This window comes from Apodemus sylvaticus, chromosome 10 (genome assembly GCF_947179515.1).
Source record: "Apodemus sylvaticus chromosome 10, mApoSyl1.1, whole genome shotgun sequence".
NCBI classification, from domain to species: Eukaryota; Metazoa; Chordata; class Mammalia; order Rodentia; family Muridae; genus Apodemus; species Apodemus sylvaticus.
In genome coordinates, this window is record NC_067481.1 from 9,057,010 (window position 1) to 9,080,085 (window position 23,076).

General features: G+C 49.5%; 1 protein-coding gene across 6 annotated transcripts in view; it reads left to right on the forward strand.

The window, feature by feature from the left end:
• Positions 1 to 23,076, forward strand: part of Slc39a11 (solute carrier family 39 member 11) — a 438,334-nt gene that overhangs the window by 129,105 nt on the left and 286,153 nt on the right. For all 6 annotated transcript variants that reach the window (XM_052196137.1, XM_052196138.1, XM_052196142.1 and 3 more), the window contains one exon: positions 4,269 to 4,427. In XM_052196137.1, the coding sequence (XP_052052097.1) occupies positions 4,269 to 4,427 (159 nt within the window). The remainder of the gene's footprint in view (positions 1 to 4,268; positions 4,428 to 23,076) is intronic.

Consider the following 23,076-nt stretch of genomic DNA (forward strand, 5'->3'; position numbering starts at 1 on the left):
GGGCAGGGCAGGTCCTCACAGTTGATTAGGTCGACCCTAAGTTTTAAAATAAGTTGTGGTAAGATTTGCATCACACAACAGTGTCCATTTAGTGGTCATTGTGACAACCAGTGACCACGATAGTGGTCATTGAACTGAGAACGCAGACATTCACATTGAGCAACTGTCCAATCTTCCACTCCCAGATAGCAACCACCAGTGTACTGTGTGGTTTCTACATTTGGGTGTTTCCTGTAAATAAGGTCACTTCTCCAGTCTGGTGTTGTTTCTTCTCTCCAGCTGTACTCTTCTCGTGCCCTCGTAAAGCTCCTTGGCACAATGTCTTGGCCATACTCTGATGTCCACAGCTATCTCTTCCATCTCAGTGTAGTCAGTGTGGTCACACCCGCAGGATTCCTTCTGCCACAGTAAATGAGAAAGTCACAGGTCTGGCCATTAACACATGAGCATCTTGCCTACCACATATGTCCCTGTAATAGCTTTTTGTTAGGACCCCACCCACTTTAGATGGGAACCCATTGCCGTATACAAATTGTTCTGTTGGCACTCTTCAGTTTATGTGTAAATCAGGGAGCTGACAAGGAAATTCAGAAATGAAGGCACTCCAACAGGGCTCTAGGTTTGCCTGGAAGGGTGAAGAACTGGTTTCCATGGAGTGGTCTACCAGTGTTGTCCGCTCCGAGCATCCCAGAGTCCAGCATGGCCTATGCAAAGAGCTTGACTATCTGCTTCATCATGAATAATGTATCTGTGAGAACTTGGCGTGTTGACGCATAGGGATACGAGTTAATTGTGGTGGCCCTCTTGAGGACCTAGAGGACTGGACTGATAGACTAAATCAGGTTAAAGTAATTTTATTACATTGTCTTATATGATATAGTCTGGCTATTCGGCAATGTCTGGAGAAGCTGACAATCTCGTGGTTGTTAAGTCTAGGTAGTAAGATTTCCCAGCAGTCCCGATCTGGTACTGAAGGCATAGAGGGTTTCTGGAGAGCTTCTGGCCTGCATTGGAAGCCTGGGAATGCTGGTTCTGTTATTGGTGAAGAAATGCTTCGGCACAGAGCAGATGAACTTGCCAGCAGAGTGAAGGCAAGCAGGCAAAAGCTGAAGGGTTTTGTTGTTGTTGTTTGTTTGTTTGTTTGTTTTTGTTCTCCATCTCTTTTTGTCTGGGTTGCTCTTGGGGGTGTCACCCACATTTATGGGAGGTCTTTTCTCTTCAGAGAATGTGATCAGGGAAATCTCTTACAGCAGTCAGTGCCAAGGGGCTTGTCTTTTAATGGATCCTAGACCCAGGCAAGTTGACAACCAAGATGAGCTGTCACAGGCAGAAAACATTCTGTGTCCCAGAGATGCTGAAGGAAGATGTTGGAATAGGTGTTGAAATGGGAACGAACCAGGAGTTGAGGTGATGCTGGCCAGAGCCTCGCAATGTGTAGAGAGATTTTGGAGGGTCTGATGAATGGCTTTCTTTTGAAACTGTTGAAGTGGGGACTGAGTGGGTGACGGAGTCCTGGTTGGGTCAAGTTCACGGAGGAGGTTGAGGAAGGAGTCTGTGCCTATCCCTGTGCAGATGATGAGCTTATAAGGGCTATGGGAGTCTAAAGCTAGTGAGTAGAACCCTGAATGGGGAGTCCCTGGATCCTTTTGCGGTCTTTTGTGACAGAGCAGACTCGTGGTATGAACTGGTCAATCTCTGTGCCCATTTGGTTGAGATGATATACTTTTATCTTTTCTGGAGCCTCAGGGGCAGTGACAGAGTTCCATGGGTGACATTAAGACCTTTTCTGGGACAGTCAGTTCTAGGGCGAGCGAGCGAGCGACTCCGTGTGAGCAGTGTCTGGCAGAAGGCAATCCACGGATTGTTCTTCGTCTTGCCACCCTAATGCCTGGTTGTCATTCCGCGTGTTATTTTGGAGACGGGTGATGAGGCATAATTAAGCAAAATTTAGAAACCCATTCAACATTGTATATGTCGTCTGTGACTGTTACGACAGGTGGTGGGTGGACTCCAGCCATGACGATGTCACAGCGTGCGTAAGATTAAAAAGCCACAGGCGAATGATTAATTCGGTCAGCCCCGGAGAACAGTTTGTCAAATCGAGCTTGTTGACCCGTGAGAGCAGCTGCCCCGTTCTCTTCTGGTCATCGGGTTGATTGCGATGCTGGTTGGTCTGCATCTGCCGCTTACTGCCTGGGTAAAAGGAACAACTTGCCTTGGTATTTAAGATTCCATCTCTTTCCCCGTTTAAATAAATGTGTATGTATGCTCATGTGGGAGTGTCCTGGTCTGTTTTTCTGTCGGTGTGATACAATGCTGACCAAAAGCAACTTGCGGGAGGAAAGGTTTATCTTACAGCTAAGTCCTAGGTCACAGCCCATCACAGTGGGACATCAGGGCAGATGTCAAGGCAGAACCCCGGGTAGGAAATCACACAGAGACAATAGAACACTGTTCTGTCCACATTCAGCCACCTTTCCTATGTAGCCCAGAACTACCCACCCGGGGTGTCTCTGCCCACAGTGGGCTGGACCCTTTCCCATCTGGCAAGAAAATGCCACACTGACAAAGGCCTACAGGCCATTCTGATGGAGGCGGCGATTCCTTAGCTGAGAGTCCCTCTTCTAGGTGTGTCAAGTTGACAACGAAGATTAGCCAGCCAGCGCAGTGTGTATAGCATCTATGTGCGTGAACTCTCTTGTGGCGGCCAGAGATCCACTCTGGTGGTGTTATACACTTCATTTATCGAGCTAGGATCTCCCATGGAACCCGGAGCTGCCATTTTGTCTAGGCTGGTTGGCCAGCATCCCCCAGGGATCTGCCTGTCCCCACCTCCTTGGAGCTGGGATTACAAGCATGGGATGCCACACTCAGCTTTTTAAGCACGGGTTCTGGAGGATTCGATGGAGGTCCTCTTGCCCGCATAGGAAATGTTTTACTTCACGAGCTCATATATTCACAGCCTGCCATTCAATTTCTTTTTCCACAAATAACAGGAAACATCTGCCTCCCAGGGTGGGGAGGACGAGACAAGATATCAAATACAAACCTTGGTGCCTGGAAATGACTGTTGATCAATAGCCATTAGCTCCCCTCGTCAGTTTTAGAGATGAGGACACTGCAGATGCCAATCTGACATTTGATGGACTGACATCTTCAGATGGTCCAAGCGCCATCACATGACACAAGGGGGGAGGCCCACCAGTGCTGATGTGCTAGAGAGTGGGGAAAGGGCAAGGTGGCCCGCGTGGAGGGAGACATATGCCACCCACCATGAGGAAGATCTCTCTAATAATCAGCTGTGTTCTAACGCAGTGAAGCCCGTGTAATTATGAGCAATTTGTATCGGGAGCTTGGAATTGGAACAGCATCTCTCAGCAGCCTTAGGACTCTCATCTGGGGCCACATGTCTCTTGGTTTTCAATGGCTGTGATGTGCGTGGGAGGCTGTTTATCACTAGATGTAGCCTCCTGCCCCACCCTCAGTATGACAAAGTGACTCCAGTATCCCCTGTCTGTGGAGCGCAACAATCACATTTGGATAAGAACTCCATTGTCAGAGCCTGCACAGGAGCCAACTAGACCCCATCCTTCCAGATCGACTCTGTCCTGCCCCAAACTGGGTTCCTTTATTCTTCGTGTTTTTATTAGCATGCATTAATAACATCATATATAGTACTGGACCTCACAGTAACATTCTCACGCATATATGTAATGTACTTTGATCATATTTACTCCCCCCACCCTCTCGTCGCCCTTCTCTTTCCTCATCTCAGCTAGTCCCCCCCTCCCTACTTTCATGCCTTTGCTGTTGTTGACCCAATGTGTTCCACACGCAGACAGGAGCATGAGTGAAGGGCTATGTGCCAGTGGCTTCGCCTTTGTCAAGTTAGATTCATAAACAGGAATTCTGGGAGGAACTTTGGCTAGTCTCCAGGGGTAGGGTAGGCTTTAGGTTGAGACAGTACCTGCCACCTGGGGTTAAAAGCTTAACAAGTGTGAAATTGTGTGGCTTATTTTAGGACTCAGAGAACAATAAGGCTCCCCCTTGGAAGGCCTTGTGGGTTGAGCCATCCGCAAAGCCTTATGGGTGGGTTTTCCATCTCTCGGAAGGTGGAGGACTCTGAACTCAGAAGGCCTGGTAGGTTGGGTTTTCTCCTTGGTGTGTGTTTGTGTGTGGGGGTGTGGGGGTGTGTGTTATGGGTTGTTCTCCTACCCCCAAAAGCCTTATGGTTGGTTAATGACTAACTTCCCCCTGTGCTTCTCCAGGTCATGTTAGCGGCTTCCTATTGGTCTCTGCTCGCTCCAGCGGTTGAGATGGCCACGTCCTCTGGGGGCTTTGGTGCCTTTGCCTTCTTCCCAGTGGCTGTTGGCTTCACCCTGGGGGCCGCCTTTGTCTACCTGGCTGACCTCCTGATGCCTCACCTGGTGAGTATCGTCGTTGTCACTGTCATCCGCACTCTGCAGCAGAACTCTTTCTGTTTGCCTCTATGGGATCCATTCATATCTCAGATAGTTGGCGGATTCTAAACAGACAGGTCGTCAGAGGGAGTGAGCGGTGATTCCTCCCATCAAGAAAGGACCCGCCTGTTGTCATGACTAATGCCTCGCTGTTAACATCTTGCTAACTTCAGATTTTGAACGTCAGATATGTCAGTTGTAGCCGAGGTAGAGCGCTCATGTACGTATAGACGAGCAACCAGAACTGGGGGAGGGAGGGGCTTAGGATCGTGGTTTGTGGAGAGCTTGAGAGTTGATGGAGTCATCAGGGAGATGACAACACAGCCAAGGATAGAAAGCCCTCTACTAGTTTGTCACATGTTAACAGGAAGTGGCAGATAGAGGGGGAGTCTGGGAGGTCAGAGTTCACCTCTGACATTTATGACCACGCGTCTCTCAGCTCCAGGTTTCCTCCCTACCATCCAGAGACTGTAAGATGCGAACAGCAACAAAGACATCAGTGTTGGGGAGAAAGAGCTGTCGGGCTCCAGGGTGGGAACCAGGCAGGCGGTTTGGGCTTAGTTTGAGCATCGCTTTCTGGCTCGAGCTGCTTAGCTAAGCAGCGAGCCAAGGCCAGGCCGCTTTACTGCAGCCAGAGGAAGCCTTTGGCTAAGCTCGTTCGTTCGTTACCACTGTGGTAATGAACGACCGAGCAGAGGAGAGGAAGAGAGGGAAGGGTGAGCGGTCAGTCACAGGGTGGGATGTGTGTCATGTCCCTGTACCACATGCGTGCCCACCCAGTAGGTCTTAGAGGTGGACGGAAGTGCCTCCAAGCTGGTGCCTGGAGTCACTGATCACCCAGGAAGGGGAGAAGTAGATGAAGAAAATGAGATTGTTTTTCTGTTAGATTGTACAGAGTCAGGGCATGTGTGTGTGCTCCGGGACACAGCGAAACGACTCTGTGTGTGTTCCCTTCCCTGCTTTCCCTGTATCCCCACTATTTTATATATTCTCCCTTCCTTCCTCTCTCCCTGTCTCCTTCCCTCCCCCATTCCTGTCTTCTCTTTCTCCTTCTCTCCCTCCCACCTTCTCTTTCCCTTCCTTCCTTCCTTGCTTCCTTCCTTGCTTCCTTCCTTCCTTCCTTCCTTTCTCTCTTTCTTTGTTTCTTTGTCTTTTTATGTAACCCAGGCTCTCCTTGAACTCACAATCTTCCCTTCACCTTCCAAATGCTGGGATTTCAGGGCTGTGCAGCCATGCCTGAGCCCTTCCTCCTGTCTCACCTTAAATTACCGGCTAGAGAGAGGAAAGGGTGGCCTCTGGGAACCTAGATTGCTGGGCCTGGCTAGGGCTGCCTGCCGCAAGGCTTGTGGCTTGCAGGGCACACACACACTGGAGCACCTTCCCTGGACCTGGCAGTGGATGCGATGGCTGCAGGGCCGGCTGTGATAGTTTCCTAAGGAGCCACCATCTGTCGGCTGTTGTCTTTCCACTGGAAGCTTGAATGACAGTGTCTGTTTCTGCCCCCTGGACGTTTGGTTTCCTTGCTGTCTGCGCTGGCGGCTTTTAGAGGCCTTCACGGGTTCTCCTCTTGAAATTATCTAGCTATGTGTAAACTTCTTATTGGAAGATTTTCTACTCCTACGGGAAGGAAGGTCATGAGGGCAGTGGCTCGAACTCCTAAGCAGGGAGTTGAAGTGGCTCAGTGGTCCTGCACAGTCCTCGCTACCCCTCCCCCATTCTGCTTGCTCAGTGGGGCCACAAGGGCTCTGAAGCCTGTGGCTTATTAAGGGCCCTTCCAGTCATGATTGGTCCTCCTTCTTGGGGAGAGAGGGGCGGGACCTGGCAGAGAGGGGAGGGACCTGCGAGAGGGGAGTGTCAGGCTTGGCTGCAGGTGTATTTGGCCAGCTGGCGGAGCAGAGGGGATTTCTCTGGGCAGAATAAATAGTCATTGGCTAGTTTGCCCTGTGCTTCGTGCTTTCTTTGTTGTTATTGTTAATCTTTGGTCCGCGTTTGTTTTAATACATGGTTCAGATACTGAGATGCCCCCGGGGACAGGCTCTGGATAGATAATATAGAAAATCAGAAATGGTTGCGGAGTGGGACGCTAAACGCTGTGGCGAGGGGTTGGGGAAGGGCTGAGAAAGAGGCGCCCTAACCATTGGTGCCTGGACCTCACTTGTTGGCAGAAGATTCAGTAAACATCTGATCTGGGACGTTGGAGAGGAAATTAATTGCTGCTGTTAATGTGAGAAGGGGAATGTGTTTCAGAAGGTCTCATGAACAGGCAGGCTTTGTTTCTGATTACCCCAGCTTCTGAATACAGATGTCCGCAGAGTCGTGCGCAGAAGTGGCCCGCTGCCCTGCACTTTGAGGCCGGCTGAAGGCTTCCCTCCTGTGTCTCCGTTAATTTGCTTCCCAGACTTGAAAAGGGGCTGCAACTTGGCCCTTCCGCAGGGGCCATGCGGAGTGTCAATTAATGGGTTTTGATAGCGGAATCCCTGTGGCTATCCTGTATCGACTGAGCATGGGCAGGGTGTGGACCTTCTGGGGCAGCAAGACTTGATTCCCTGAAAGCTTGCTGGAATTTGTGAGCCAACCACTTTCGAGGCTGTGGGGAGTTTGGGGGGGGGGAGGGGAGATTTAACTTGAGGCCTCTTCAGTGTTAAATCCATGGAGCCTTTTACTGCAGAGTCAGCGAGGGCAGTCAGTGGTCTTGGAGGAGCAGGGGGAGGTGGGAGGCCGGAAAGCCCTGGCTCGCTTGCTGTTGCCTGGCTGTCCTTCCGATGTATGCTCGTGTATGCCTCAGAATGGAATCTTGTTTTCCGTTTTTCTGAAAAAACAAACAAACAAAACGGAACCCCCAAAACCAAATGCTGGCACTGCCTGTGTTGGCGCTGCCTGCTTCTTTCAGCTTGGCACCCTTACCCCTGCTCCTCCCGCCTTCCTTTCCGCATCTGACATCTTAGGGAGGCTGCCCTGGGGAGACGAAGCAGCAGGTGCTTGCGGCTCTCCGTGGCTTTCTCCTGTGTGTGGGACTGTATGTCCCTCTTGAGCAGGCTCTGGGTGGGAGTAGGGGACACCGGCTTCCTCCCGGGGTTTAATTATGTCTCCAGTGTCTATCGGGTCTCATTGTGTTGGCTAGGACGATGGCTTTATAAAAAAAAAAAAAAAGCCACTGTGTGGGACAGGCACAGCACGCTCGTGCTGGTGACAGTTTTTGGAGGGCAGGAGCTGACTGATCCAGGAACTACACATGATTGATGTCTGAAGGGGACATGTTGCATGAGGCAAGCTTTGACCACCAGAGGGGTGTTTGCATGTGTCTCTGTCCACGGTAGATGTTCTCCACAGAGAGCCCTTTGCCACTCTACTCACAGGTTGGTGGGATAAAGCAGGTGCTGTGGGGGAGCCCGATCATAGCTACAGCAGAAGTGAGACTAGGTTCTCTCAGTCAGACTTGTCGCTCTTAGCCTCTATACGTAGTCCTGTCTCTCTCTGTGAGCTACACTTCAGACTAGAGTGTTATTCACACACACACACACACACACACACACACACACACACACAGAGAGAGAGAGAGAGAGAGAGAGAGAGAGAGAGAATATAGCGTGCACGCACTATGTTGTAAGTGTGTAGATGCCAGAGGTCAACTTTACGTGTTGACCTTGTTTTTCTGAGACAGGGTCTTTGACTGGGTCCTGGTGCTCAGTAATTCAGCCAGGCAGGCCAGCCAGCATGCTCCAGGAGCCTGGGCACAGCCAGCACTTTACTGATGGATCCACCTCCCCAGCCCCTGTGCAGTGTCTCTTGACACTTGTAGGACTGAGCTAGAGAGATTGCTGTGGTAGAGGAAGCTCATCTGTGAATGCCGCTGTACGCCACTGGGCGGGCACAGTGTGTTCTCAAGCAGGGTCCACTCTGGACATCTTTTCCCCAAGCCTGGGCACAGCCAGCACTTTACTGATGGATCCACCTCCCCAGCCCCTGTGCAGTGTCTCTTGACACTTGTAGGACTGAGCTAGAGAGATTGCTGTGGTAGAGGAAGCTCATCTGTGAATGCCGCTGTATGCCACTGGGCAGGCACAGTGTGTTCTCAAGCAGGGTCCACTCTGGACATCTTTTCCCCAGGCGCCTGCTGGTGGCTGTGTGGGGGTTCCCTGAGGGGCGTGCCGTGCTCAGGAATCTGAGGCGCTGATTAACACCCAGCTTCTGAGTGGAGAACCAGCATGTGTGTGACCGTGGAGGGCCTGGCTAGGGGACATTAGGGAAAGCTTTCTGTTTACAGGGCTTCACCGACTGAGGGACTCCTGGGACCTTGAAACCCCAGGCTTTGCCCTAGATAAGGTTTAGGGAGTGGCAGGCCTAGTGTCTTTTCTCAGGTACAAATGGCATAGCCATGGTGGAGGCAGCCTCTCCAGCTGGGGATACCTAGAAGTGTAGTCACATACAGCTTGGGGGTCCCAATGACTTAAGGCAACTTCCTAATATTGTAACCTTCACTGACTCTTAGAGAAAACAGTGGCTTGGACTGGAGATCCCACATTGTCTGAGTTTTTGTCTGGAAGGTTTGTGATTCTGGGTTTTTCTTTCTCAGTACCACAAAACGGCAACCGCACATAAATAAAAAGCCAAGCGATTTAACCATTCTGAGGACATGCATGAGTACCCATGTGGTGGGAGTGCATGCTGTGAACTGGCTTTCCCCCTTTCTACGTGCAGTGTTTTCTGGGCAGGCAGTGTAGATGGCTGATGTACAGATTCCTGTAGTGTACCTGTGTGCTTGTGCTTTAGCTGTTTCTGTTGTCTTGGCTCACAGAGATGACAGAGGACTAGGAGGTTACAAATTACATCTTTAATTTTCAACTACGGTTATAAATTACACCTGACAATGATGTTTGTTCCCAAAGGGTACAGAGCGGAACTGGTATGAGAGCACACACACATACACACACACACACACACATACACGTACGCACACACAGGCATACACACATGCACATACATACATACACACACATGCACTCACACAGACATACACACATGCACACACATACACACACACACACGCACGCGTGCACACACACACACACACACACACGCACGCACAGGAATACACACATCCACACACATCCACACACACACACACACACACATGCACACACAGACACACACACACATACACATATATACACACATACGCATGCACAGACACACACACATGCACGCACAGACACACACATACACACATACATGCACACACAGACACACACACATACATATACACACATGCACACACACATACACACACGCACACACACATGCACGCACAGACACACAGACAGACACACATATACACACACAGAGACACACATACATGCACAAGCTTTCTGAGGGAGACTTCTTAAGCCTCCAGTGGTTCTTGTCACCATAGACTCTCTTGATAGGGATGCTTAAATCCTACCAAGTGATTTAAATCCCACCTTGTGAACATGTACGATGCTTGGAACCTTCTAAAATCTTCACTCATTCCTCCATCTTTTCCATGTCAGGTCATAAAGTTGTGACTGTCCTCTGTTGCCCGGGCTTGAGTGAGGAAACATTTCAGGATCCACACATCTAGAACTTATAGGCAGTTGGGGCAGTAAAGACACCGCGTGTGCACTAGGCTAGCGACACACCCTTGTATTCTTCACGGGAGCTGGGACAGGGCTGGCTTGCCCATTGTCTGCATCTCTCTCTCTCTCTCTCTCTCTCTCTCTCTCTCTCTCTCTCTCTCTCTCTCTCTCTCTCGTCAGGTGGCTGGTGCTTCATAGGTTTATTGGGCCAAGGAGTCAGAGTCCCAGGGATTTGGAGGGAAAAACAGTATCAGGAAAAAAAGACAGTGAGGTTTTGGGACAGAGATGAGGTTTGGCCCGTTTGTACTGAAGGAGGGGTGCAGTTAAAGCCAGGGGGATAAGTTATTCTCTCTCAGGCAGCCTTGGGCATGCCTTAGGGTAGATGGAGGAGATGGGGTTTGTTTCTTTTTTAACCCTGTGTTTGAGAGACACACTGTGCCTCTGATCACAGCCAGCATTCCAGTGTCCTCTGGAAATTCCCTTTTCCCAACAGACAAGCAGAGAGAGAGAGACAAGTGAGAAGAGGATTGCTGCTCCCTTGATGTGGATGAGGGTGGGGTGTTGTGAACTTAATATGCAAATCATAAAATCATTAAACATAATGTCAGTGGTTGGTAACAGTTTTCCAGGCTCTAGTGGGTTCTTGTTTCTCCCTGCTGAAGGGCTCAGGGGTGAGCAGGTGTGTCTTGCTATACACGTGACCCTTTCTGAGGTGAGAGAAGGGCCTGGGATGGAGTTAAGCTGGGAGTTAAGCTGGTCACCCTCTGGCTGGTCACCCTCTGGCAGCCTCCCTGCCCCCATCTCTGCAGCAGGTATCCCTGGGGCCAGGCCGGCTCTAGCCAAAAGGCTGGACTTTCTGCTTACTCTGAAAGCCTGGAAAGACCCTCGTGCATACCCAAACCTGTGCCAACAACAGGGGTGACATGCTGGAGATGATTCTAGTTTTCTCTGAATGTAAACCTACAAGAAGAAGGAGCAGATAGAATACCAGTGGAGAAACTGAGACCGGGCCAGCCCAGCATCCGGTGGCTAAGATAAGCATCCTTTATAGCTGAAGGTCTGACACCATAGCACAAGGGTGGTCCTGTACTCAGGGTTGCTTAGCTACAACATTTTAATCAGTGGCTTGCTCTCTGCTGATCATCAGCAAAGTAGAGATCAGGCATGTGTTCCCATAAGTGGCCATAGACAGACAGTGGGTGCATTTCCATACACATTGACACTTGGTATGTGTAGTTCACACACACACACACACACATTCAAGTGCATGCTCATGAACCTGTGTCTTCAGGGTGACTCCTGTCCCATCAGCCCCATGAACTAAGGACCTAGTGTTGAACAGGCACAGTGCAGATGAGCGGCTCAGGACAGGCTGACAGCAGCAGCCTCTGGCAGAAGCTGGTGTCCAGCCCCGAGATCTCGAAGTCCCATGGAGAAGCTTGAAGGGAACCAGTGTCAGCTCCAGGCATGATTTGTATAGCAGTGCTTTTGGCTGCAGGAGCCGAGGCAGACTTGAGAACTGTATGCTGTTCCGATCTTCCTGGAGACAGAGTGGGCTCTCGCTGTCATCTGGAGCAGCGCAGTGCCATGCCAGGTTCTTTGAGGAGATTATTCATCTATTCACTACACTATCCTGAGGACCAGCATGGCAGGCAGTACCTAAGAGTGTCTGTCCCAGCTGTCCTTCGGGTCACACCACCATAACAAAACACCAGTCAGGGATGCATATATAACACACACAGTATCAAGGTTCTGGCTGATTTGATTACAGGTGAGGGGCGTATCTTCCCGGTTTGCAGATGGCTGCCTTCCCATTGTGTCTGCACACAAGTCGAGGCAGAGAGATGATGAGCCTCCGAGGGGTCTTTTCTCATGAATACACTAGTTCAATCATGCCTCATCTAACCTTATCACCCCAGAGGCCTCAGTGGCATTGGACATTGCTTTGACGCAGCGAGTCTTTTTGATGGGTGGATGCCACACAGAAAGTGTGTTTGTTAACACTGGCTGTAACGAAGTTGCGTGTGCGCACATGTGTATGCATGGGTGTGTAGAGGCCAGAAGGCAACCTCTTTCTTTACTTTCTTTACCCAAGAAAGTAAAATTATTTTCTACTTTTTCCTTTTTGGAGACAGCACCTCTCACTGGTCCGAAGCTTACCACTTTGACTAGTCTGGCTGGTCAGTGCACCCTGGCGGTCCAGTACTGTGACTGCTGGCCCCCCAGAACTGTGACTGCTGCTGTGTCCCACCACACCTGGTCCCTTTGCGTAGCTGCTGGCCATGAAGCTCAAGCTGGCAGGCACCTCCCCGAGCCTTCTCCCCGCCCTGGGCTCACAGTTTCACAGGGACCGTTAGTTCATTTACACTTGTGTAGTGATTGAAGCACTCAGGTTCGTGTCTCCTGTCATATTGTTATTTCCTGTACACTCCTTCAGGATTTTGTTGTTGCTAGTGCTCTTCCGGAGCTTTGGTCCTGCCATTTTTTGGGTTAATTGAGTAGTGTCCCGTTCAATTTTCTCGACTGGATTTAAGAATACCTAATATGTCCCCAGGGGCTGTGGAGATGGCTTGAGAAAGAGCCCTTGTCATGCAAGCATGTGGATCTGATTTTGAATCCCCAGCACCCATGTTAAAACACTGATGTGGTTGGCACACACGGCTAATCTTAGTGCTGTGGGTGGGCGATGGAGACAGGAGGATGCCTGGGTCTTGCTGCCTGTCAGCCTGGCTCCAGGTAGAGTGAGAAACCGTCCTAGGGAATAAAGCAGAGAGTGACAGTGACAGTGCAGAGCACCTGGGGTTGTCCTCCAGCCTCTGTGCCTGTGCATGGGTGGATGACCACCTTGTGAATATTCACCACACACACACACACACACACACACACACACACACAGAAATATAACCAGAGACATAACAAACAGAAATACCACACATACGCCATACACACACACATAAATATAACACACACAGTCATAACAAATACACAGACATACCACACATATACCATACACATACATACATACACACACACACACACACAAATACCACACAGAGACATAATAAACACACACACAGATGCATACACCTCATACAAATACCACACATACGTACACATACACACAGATGTATCCCACATGCTGACACACAGACACACACATGCACACATACACATACTTAAATACCACACACAGACATAACAAACACATGGAGATATACCACACACACTTAATGACACTTCCCCATACAAACACCATGACACATATACAAACACACACATACATACCACACATACATGCACAGAGACACACACACATACATACACACAGATCACACATGTGCACACAGACATAAATACCACACAGAGAGATATACCAAACACACACCCCCTCGTACAAACACTATAATACACACACACCACATATACACACATACACACACAGAAACACATACATATACCACACACACATATACAACAGACATACCACCCCCTACACCAAACATAGCACACACACCACATACACAGAGAACCCTCTCCCCAAACTATATATTCCTCTGATTGCATGTTACTGCATCCTGAATCAGGGTTCCCACTGGGCCGTGTCCTATGAGGTATCACAGCTACCCAGTGGCAGGCATCTCCCCTCCCCTCCTGGGCCCATCATGTACTGCTCTGTCACACATTTTTCTGTGTCCGAGTTTCCTAAAATAGTCAGCACACTGTGGCCAGTGCTTTGGCTTCGAACAGTCCGTCACCCTTAAAGGAAAATGTGAAACTGTGCATCTCACCTTTTGCAAGAATCACAGCCCAGCACAGTCAGTTCTGGAAAACATTTTGAAAGTGCTTTTGCTTGTTGTTCCGCAGAGCCCTAAGCAGGAAGTCATGGCAAACTTAAATGGGACCACTGCGTCAGAGTCACTGCAAGATATCCTGTCCTCACACTGTTTTTCTTTTCTCTCCAGCCTCTGAATCCCTTTTGCCGCTCAAATGGAAATGGTTTAATTGTAAGGTCATTGTGTGTGTGTGTGAGGGGGCAGTAATGGTGCATGGGGTGTGTGTGGGGGAGGCAGTGACAGTGCATGGGAGGTGTGCCGGTGTGTGGAGGCTGAAGGATATTTTGAGGGTCTTTACTGCTCCCCTTGTTTTTGTAGGCAGATTCTCTCACGGAACCAATTCAGCTAGACTAGCAGGTCTGCAGGATTTTCCTGCCTCTGCCTCCCCAGTGCTGGACTTACAAGCTTGTGTTGCTGGACCTGGCTTTTATGTGCCGTTGCTGGGGATCCGACCCAGGCCATGAGCATGTGACCAGCACTTTACTCATCTCCCATCATCTTCAAGAGCATTTTGAAGAAAAAGCCACATGATTTCTGAGCCAGAGTTTCTTTCTTTGTCTTCTCTCTCTCTCTTAAATCCCCAGTGCGGTGTCTGTTTCTGGAATATCGGCTGCATTCTAGCTGCACACTTTTAAAGACTTTAATTAGATGGCACTCAGGTGGGGAGCTAGAGTCTCTCGCTCCTGGTGTTTAATGGTGTGTTGCCTTGGATGGCAGGGATCATAGTAATTGGATCATGGCTGGGATGCTGGCTGATTCACAAAACCACCCAAAGGTGTCACTCCCGAGAAGGTGACTAGGTTTCTCTCTGGCTCACGGGTTCTGAGGCCTCGTCCCAGCTGCCGAGGCCTCTCGGTTTTGAGGAGACGCTGAGAAAATCACCTCTGGGAAACCACAGAATTAAGTGCTCTTTGAGGGATTCTGTATGCTGAAACTCGTGCGTACATTAGACACAACATGCTTTTAAAACAGCAGCTTCCTGCAGCGCTCTCCCTAAAAGTCTCTCTCCAGGGAGCAGCCAGAGTGGAACGGGGCTCTGCATTTTTTACCAAGTGTCCCAGAAGATTCTGATGTAGGAAATCCAAGGACTTGCTGTGTCTGATAAACTATATAACAGTTTTAGCAATTGGGTAGTTTGTCTTGTTTAATATTTTATTTGCCTTCGAGAGAACATAGAGGCAGCCTAGTCACCATTGACTCCCTATGCAGACAATGACCTTGAGGGCAAGGACGGAGCCCAGGCTACCCACAGGCTCTTGGGCCAAGCTTGGGCTGGTGATGCCAAGGTGTAATGGTTCATATTGTCAACTCGACAGTCTAGAATCACCTAGGAGACAAATACCTGTGCATCTTTTACAAGGAAGCTTCTTGATTGGGTTGACTGAGGTGGGAAGTCTCACCTTATGTGTGCAAGGCCTCATTCTACCTGAGAGGGCCTGGACAGAAACCAAAGGGAAGGAGTGGGCGGAGCACCACCACAAATCCCTCTCTGCTTCCGGAATGAGGACACCATGTGACCAGCCGCCTCTTGTTCCCGCTGCTGTGCTTGCCCGCCATGATGGACTGTGCCCTCAAAGCACAGGCCAGCATGAACTTTCCCTTCCTTAGATTGTTTTGTCAGCTGTTTCCATAGCAACAAGAAGAACGATGGACACACACAGTCTGAGATGGGAAGGCACCCTCTTTTTGCATATTTCTCTCTCTCCATACAGCTAGCTGCCTTCCTGATGTAGAAATACCGTTTCCTGGGGCATTTTGTTTAGGGTGAATTTTGAGTGATGCGGACTTAGCAAGAATGTGGTGCCCATTAAAGCACTGTGAGCTACAGAGTAGTCGGAGTAAGGTGCTGTTTCCTGGGCATGGGGTCCGAAGGAAAGTAGAGTTTCTGCATAATTGTGACCTGGTCAGTGAAGTCTCTTCACCTGACAGTGCATACTTGGATAGCTCAGAAGGGAGAGACATGATACCTAGGAACCAACTGGAAGCTTGGATGGTGGCATTGGATGGTAGACTAGGTATATGTGTTTTGTCATGGCTGATGCCAGTGCGTGTGGGTGGAGAGGCTTGTAGGAGATAGGGAATGGGATAAGTGTTCTCTGGCTGCATGGGGGCTGTGGAGATGTGCACTGTTGGTAAGGGACATCTACAGAGCGGGGCTGGGTGGGGGAAGAGGAGATTTGACATGTGAGTGAGATAAGAGACTGGCTCAGTTTGGTTCAGAGCTTGCATCCAGACCAGAGTCAAAAGAATACATCAGGAAGAGAGCCATCTGCGGCTAAGAGTGGGTAGAACCAGGACCTCAAAAGCTGGCCAGCTCCTTTGGGACTCGGTGAGGCAATGTAGGCCCTAAGGTGGCTTGGGTCCACCCACATGGCTGCTCACAGCTAGTGTTAGGCACCTAGCAACTGATTTGTAAAAGAACAGATCTGTCAGGAGAAATGCTAATGTTCGCACAACACTGGGGGTTCAGGCCAGGTCAAGGCTAATTGGCCAGTTCCTCCTGAGAGGCCAGGCTGAGACACTGTCTCTTCAGGGGTGGAGACTGCAGGAGGATGAGGTGACGTGGCCTGAGAGGGTTCTGTGTTTGTGCGTGGGAGACACAGCAGGAGGTGAGCATGAGGTGAAGGGTGAACTTCAGGTTGGCGTGGGTGAAGTGAGCTCATGAGAGTATTAGGCATTAGGGCACCTATCTGTGTGGTGTGTGCACATGGGCTGTGTGAGGAAGAGAGGGCAGTGCTAGAGGCAGTCAGTTTAAGGCTGTGGTAAGACTTAGTGTCTCTGATGAAAGAAGCTGTGGAGTCAGGGGGCCTGCCCATCACTCTCAGACTCCCCCCACCCCCAGGGCTGCCTTCATTATGTTCCAGTCAGCCTCCCAATCCTCTGACCCTGTGATGTCATTCTGAAGGGACTGGTCAAATGCAGCCCAGGGCCACATCAGATCCATCCCTCCATTTACCTCATATCAAAAGCTAACTTCATGGGATGGGACGGTGGGCACGCTCACTCAGCATCCCTGAGGAGTGGGTCCCAGGAACCCTGTCACCAAACAAGGCCCAAATCTCCAGATACGTAAGTCCCTAATTTAAAATGGCATCGTGTTTACACAGAAGCCATACAGAATCTGTGAACCTTAACTCACCTGCATGTCACTGGAAGCATGTCACCGGAAGCACGTTACCAGAAGTGTGAATGTGTCAGTTTTGACTGACATGTAAGGGGATCCGAGGAGGAACCTCTGTATGCTCAGTACAGATGTGTGTTATGGGCCGAGCCACACTAGGGGACAGGATGAGAGGCAAGAGTGCGGAAGAGGAGGGGCCTGTAGCTTGCCGGGGGCTGCACACCCTCCCACGCACCCCTTCATCGGTATGGGTTGATAGAGTGCTTGCTTAGCCACACATCCAAGCTTTGCTTTGAACCGGAATGTTCTGGAACTCTCCCTTCTAAATGCCTCTCCTCTTCCCTCCCCATCTTCCCCTTACTCTCTCCTTCCTGTGACCCACTGTGACTCTTACCCCTGCATCTCCCTACCCCATTCCTACTTCCTAGCCCTCCCTCCTCACCCCTTCCCTCTTTCTTCTTTCCAGGGTGGTACCATATAGCCCAGGCTGATTGCAAACTCTTCATCCTCCTGCCTCAGCCTCAGCTGTGCTGGAACTTACAGTCCTGTAGACCCTTCTCCCCCTGCCCGTGAATGTATTTGCAAAACATTTTTTTTTATGTGAATGTGTGGGTGTGGGTGTAGGTACCCAGAGGCGCTAGAAGAAAGCATCAGGTTCCCCGGAGCTGGAGTGGCAGGCAGTAGAGAGTTACCCTGTATGGGTATCAGGGATGGAGACATGCTCACTTCCCTACCGGCTTTGCAGTAACTGCTCTGAACCGCGCTGCACCAACTCTGACCCGTGGTTGATTGACTCTGCAGATGCAGAAGCCCCAGATACAGATGGCCAACGGTTGGGACAGCTGTTTTTCTACCTGGTCCTTTGCAGAAGCAGCTGCTGACCCCTGATATGAGCACACTCACTAAGTCCTTTCTCTTGTACTTCCATCTCCACTCTCCAGGGATCCGTCACCCCCTGCTTCAGGTTATAATCTACAGCATCGTTCCCAGCTCAAGAGTCTTGTCTTGAGTCTGCCTAAACCCCTCCAAAGGCTCCCGGTGCCCTCAGTCACAGGCTTGTCAGCCCTTGCTGTTCTGGCCCTCACCGCCCTCCACAGCCTCTTTTCTCTTGTGCTAACCATCAGTAGCAGCACACTAGACATCCTTCCTGTCTGCCAGGCTTTGCTCTGGCTAGCTGCTCTCTGTAGAGCAGCAGTGTCCAACCCATGGGTCTCAAACCCCACAGGGTTCACATATCCGATGCCCTGCATTATCAGGTGTTTGTATTATGATTCACAACTGTAGCAAAATTACAGTTATGATGTAGCAATGAAAATAATTTATCATTGGGGGTCACCACAACGTGAAGAACTGTATGAACTGTATTAAAGGGTCACAGCATTAGGAAGGTTGAGACCACTAGGCTAGAGCATGGCCCCTTTGGGGCCTATCACACTCTCTCTGGCTTTTTCTCTGACGTGTGGCCCCTATGCTAAACTTCCTCAGAAGGTTCCCAGCTCATCTGCAGCCATACCACCCTGAACATCCCCGATCTCATTACAGATGGTTGTGAGCCACCATGTGGTTGCTGGGATTTGAACTCAGGACCTTTGGGAGAACAGTCAGTGCTCTTAACCACTGAGCCATCTCTCCAGGAAACGTCCCCGATCTCATTAGATCCCGGAAGCTAAGCAGGGTCAGGCCTGGCTAGTACTTGGATGGGAGACCACCTGGGAATACCGGCTTTTTTATTTTTTACTTTTTAAAAAAGAAGGCTCCCAGCTCTGCCTGTGACATGAGTCTACTCTAGGCCCCTGTCTTCCTACTAGGACCTGGATACTTGTGTCCTGTGCAAGGCGGAGATACACTGTCCTGTGTTCTTCTCTGTTACAGTGCTAAAACAGTGACCCAAAGCAACTTGGTCAGGAAAGGGTGTGTTTCAGTGTACAGGTTATCATCGAGGAAGGCGAAATCCACCAGAGGAACCCTGCTTGCTGGCTTGTTCAGCTACCTTCCTGAGGCCTATATACCTAGGGATGGCGTCTCCCTCAGCGGTCTGGACCCCTCTAATGTAAAAAGAAAAAAACACCCCACAGACCTGCCTCCAGGCCAGTATGATGGTGGTGATTCTTCAGTGGAGGTTCCTGCTTCCTAGGTGACTTTCAGTTTATGTCAGATTGGCAAGTGAGTGACAGTGACGCTAACTAAGGTACCACTCAGGCCTGCCTTGCTCTCTGCTGGGTCCTGGCTAGCAAGGAGTCCATTATATAACGGATCTTCAGGAAGTGTTTGGTGGATGAATGAGTGTACAGGGATCTTGAGATCTTTATAAAAACCCTTCCTTTCAGTTAGTAAGCTGGCTAACAGGAGGAAACGTGCCTGTGACCTTTTCAATTGACCACTTTCTTAGCTCTCTAAACACGAGGCTCAGATAATTAAACATGCAGGGGAAGAAGAAAATGTAAATGCTAATGTGCACATTGAATGTGTTCTGTGGCAGTTCATGCTTTATTTACTTTCATAATTATGTTTGTCTAAGAAGCTGAAAGACCTCTGCCACTTATAATCAGTGCCTTTGAGCTGGAAGGGAAGGCAAGGGAGCAGGGACGCTGCCTGCTCAGAACAACGCAGCGCTCACGGTGGGATCTCCCCGCCGGAAATTCCCATTCCCTGTGTCCAAGGCACACACATGTGTGCATGTGGGTGCATGTGTGTGTCTTTGTGTACATATGTATGCATGTATGCATGCGTGTATGCATATCCTTCCTCTGACCCCTACACCCAGCCACAGCTGCCTGCCACCAAGGACTGTCTTCCTTTGCTTCTGTCCAGTTCCTGGATTTTAGATGTCATTGTCATTGAATGTGTCATTAGCACATTCCCCTTCCCCTCTGAAACCAGAGTCATTTATTACAAAGGATGATTCCTTAGCAAGGGGAAGAATTTCCCTGCAGATGTTTGGGGACACTCTCAGGAGGAAGATGGAAAGGGCCTGGCTGTGTGGGTTTCAGACTTCCCTGTTCTCAGACGGGTTTCAGACTTCCCTGTTCTGAGACAGGCTGCGGCTCAGGCTGACTTTGCTCCCCAGATCCCCCTGCCTCTACCTCCTGATTGCACCCTCAGTCCTGGCTTGCAACTTTGGACCCCAGGAGAAGTACTGGGGTATCTAGTAAGTGACCCAAGTTCCAGTCCATTCAATATGCCCAGGGTGTGGCCTGTGCATCTGCATTTTAAATAAGGTCACCTGGGGCCTCAGTGTCCCACAACATGAGATGGGTGTGGAACAGTGAGAATGTCCAGAGGTAGAGCAGAAGCTGTTGTGTCAGGGGCGGGGCTATGGAGAGTGAGAACCATGGATGGGGAGGGGGTATGAGGGGGGACACTAGAGGGTGGGGGCCATGGTGGGTGGGGTTCATGGAGGGTGGGCGGGGTTCATGGAGGGTTGGGCCTGCTGCTGTGATTGACTGAGCCATCTGAAATGGTGTTGGGGAGTGTCCTGTAGTGGTTTGAATAAGTACACTCCACGAGCACACATATCTAAATACTCAGGTCCCAACTGGTGACACTCTTTGGGGAGAATTAGTTAGTGCAGCCTGGCTGGAGGAAGTTCGTCACTGGAGGCGGGCTTTGAGAGTAACCTCATTACTTCCTGTTCACTCTGTGCTCATTCTAGGGGTTGAGGATGTGAGCTCTCAGCTTCCTGCTAACACATCTCCCCACCATGATGGCCTCTTGCCCCTCTGGAACCATAAGACAGAACAAACTCTCCTATAAGTTGCTTTGGTCCTGGTATTTCATCACAGAAACAGAAAAGTTGCTGACACAGGATCAGATCACCCCCCTTCCTGCATATCAGGCATTTCGGCATAGCGATAAGAGAAGTAGCCAAAGAGAGGCGGTTGCTATTGTGCATGTGGATGCATGTATGTGTCTTTGTATACATATGTGTTATTGTTTAACTGGCTGCCTGCTTTTCATTCTCAGTGATTCCTTGAGTAGAAGGTTTTGGAATGCAGATAGTGACTATAACTGGTTCAACAGGGTTGGAATTCATGAATGGCCAGTGAATAGTTACTGCAATCCCAGCGGAAGGAGGGAAACAGTGAACCAGGCTAAAGACTCAGCATCTGAGAATAATGGGTAATATCATCAATTCAAGATGATGTAGAATCACCAAGGAGACAAGTCATCTGTGTGTCTGTCACTGTGTGTATGCCTGTCTGTGTGTCTGTGAGTGTGTGTATGTCAGTGTGTGTGTGAGTGAGTCTGTCTGTCTGACTGTGTGTCTCTGTGTGTTTGTGTATGTCTGTCAGCATGAGAGTGTGTCTGTCTGTCTGTGACTGTGTGTCTTTGTGTGTTTGTATATGTCTGTCAGCATGAGTGTGTGTCTGTCTTGTCTGTCTGTGATTGTGTCTGTCATTAACAAAGGGCTTTGGTCTGACTTTATTGAACAGCATAGGAAGCTTCACACGGGAAGGAATGCGATCCTGTACAGACATCTTTAACCAAGTTTTACAGGGAATTGAGTCATTGGCTCCAAGTTATCCAGATGACAAACAGTTGTACAAACACGGTTGTTTATCAAGCCGCCTCCAAATGCTGTGTTAAATATTTATGGTGGATATTCTTTTTATAAGGTTCCTTTTAGCCTGCATTTTCTGTTTCCAGCAAATGACTATCACCGCACAGGTACAAACACGTACACACTATCCTTGGATCAATGACCTTGAGTACACAATTTTCGATTACAGCCATGCCTTAGCTTAGGTTATAAAAGTTGATTCTGTGGGAAATCCAAGACAAATACAGTTGGTTGTTAGATTGGTCTCTTAAAGACACATTAAACAAACAGGCTGAGCGGAGTGCACAGCTGGACACAGGCAAGTCTTGAGTGACCTCAAGTGGAGTTATTATCTCTGGCTTTGAGGTCTAGCACAAATTCCAGGCCCTTAGAATGTATGAGATATTTTTACCATAATGCCCTGCCACGGACTCTCTTCCTTTGTTTCACTGAAGAAGCCTGGGAGAGGAGTTCTCTCAGCCAAGTCTGCAGCCCACGTCTAGAACAACCTCGTCTCAGGCTCAGTGAGCCATAGGCCGGGAGGTCTTCAGCCTCGAGTGTTCATTGGCTCTCCGAGGAACCGTGTCAAGGGGAATCTTACTCACAGAGTCCTAAGCACCATGGGATTCCTGGGCCAAAGGGATCTTTGGGGACCCAATCTAGTTTTTAAAATAATTTCTAGCAGCCTCTTGGGATAAGACCAAATATTATTGCACTATGGGCGGGTCCAGCTGGGGGCAGAGCTAGAGAGATCCTAGAGGCCAGATTCTGCCTCCCTAGTGCTGGGATTAAAGTTGTGCACCACCGCTGCCTGGCTGTGTTTGTTTGTTTGTTTGTTTTTTGTTTTTGTTTTTTTAAGTTAACTTTTGTTATGTGACAGTTCTGATTACTCTTTTTCCTTCCTCCCATCTCTGTCAACTCTACTCTTCCTACCTGTCCCTCTCATGTTAGTGATTTCAGGTTTGGTTTTGTACCTCATTTAGTTCAACAATGGCCATGTGTGTGACCATTGGGCAGGAACCATCCATTGGAGTCTGGTGGGGTCATCAGTGGGGGGACAGCTGACGGATAGCGATTGCCCCCCTTCTCCCTGATCTAGCAGTAGAAAGGTATTCAGTAGTCGAGGTGAGGGTCCCTGATCCCCCTCCACATGCAATGCACTTGATCCTCTCTACTCCTCTAGGTCGTGTTTTTTTTTTTTTAATCCTTAATGGCTTTATTTTTTTTATTTACATTGCAAATGATTTCCCCTTTTCTGGGTCCCCATTTCCCGCAAGTCCCATAAGCCCTCTTCCGTCCCCCTATTCTTCCCTCTACCCCTTCCCACTTCCCTGTTCTGGAATTCCCCTATACTCTTGCACTGAGTCTTTCCAGAACCAGGGGCCACTCCTCCATTCTTTTTGGACATCATTTAATTTGTGGATTATGTCCTGGGTATTCAAAGTTTCTAGTCTAATATCCACTTATCAGTGAGTGCATACCATGATTGATCTTTTGAGACTGGGTTACCTTACTTAGTATGATGTTC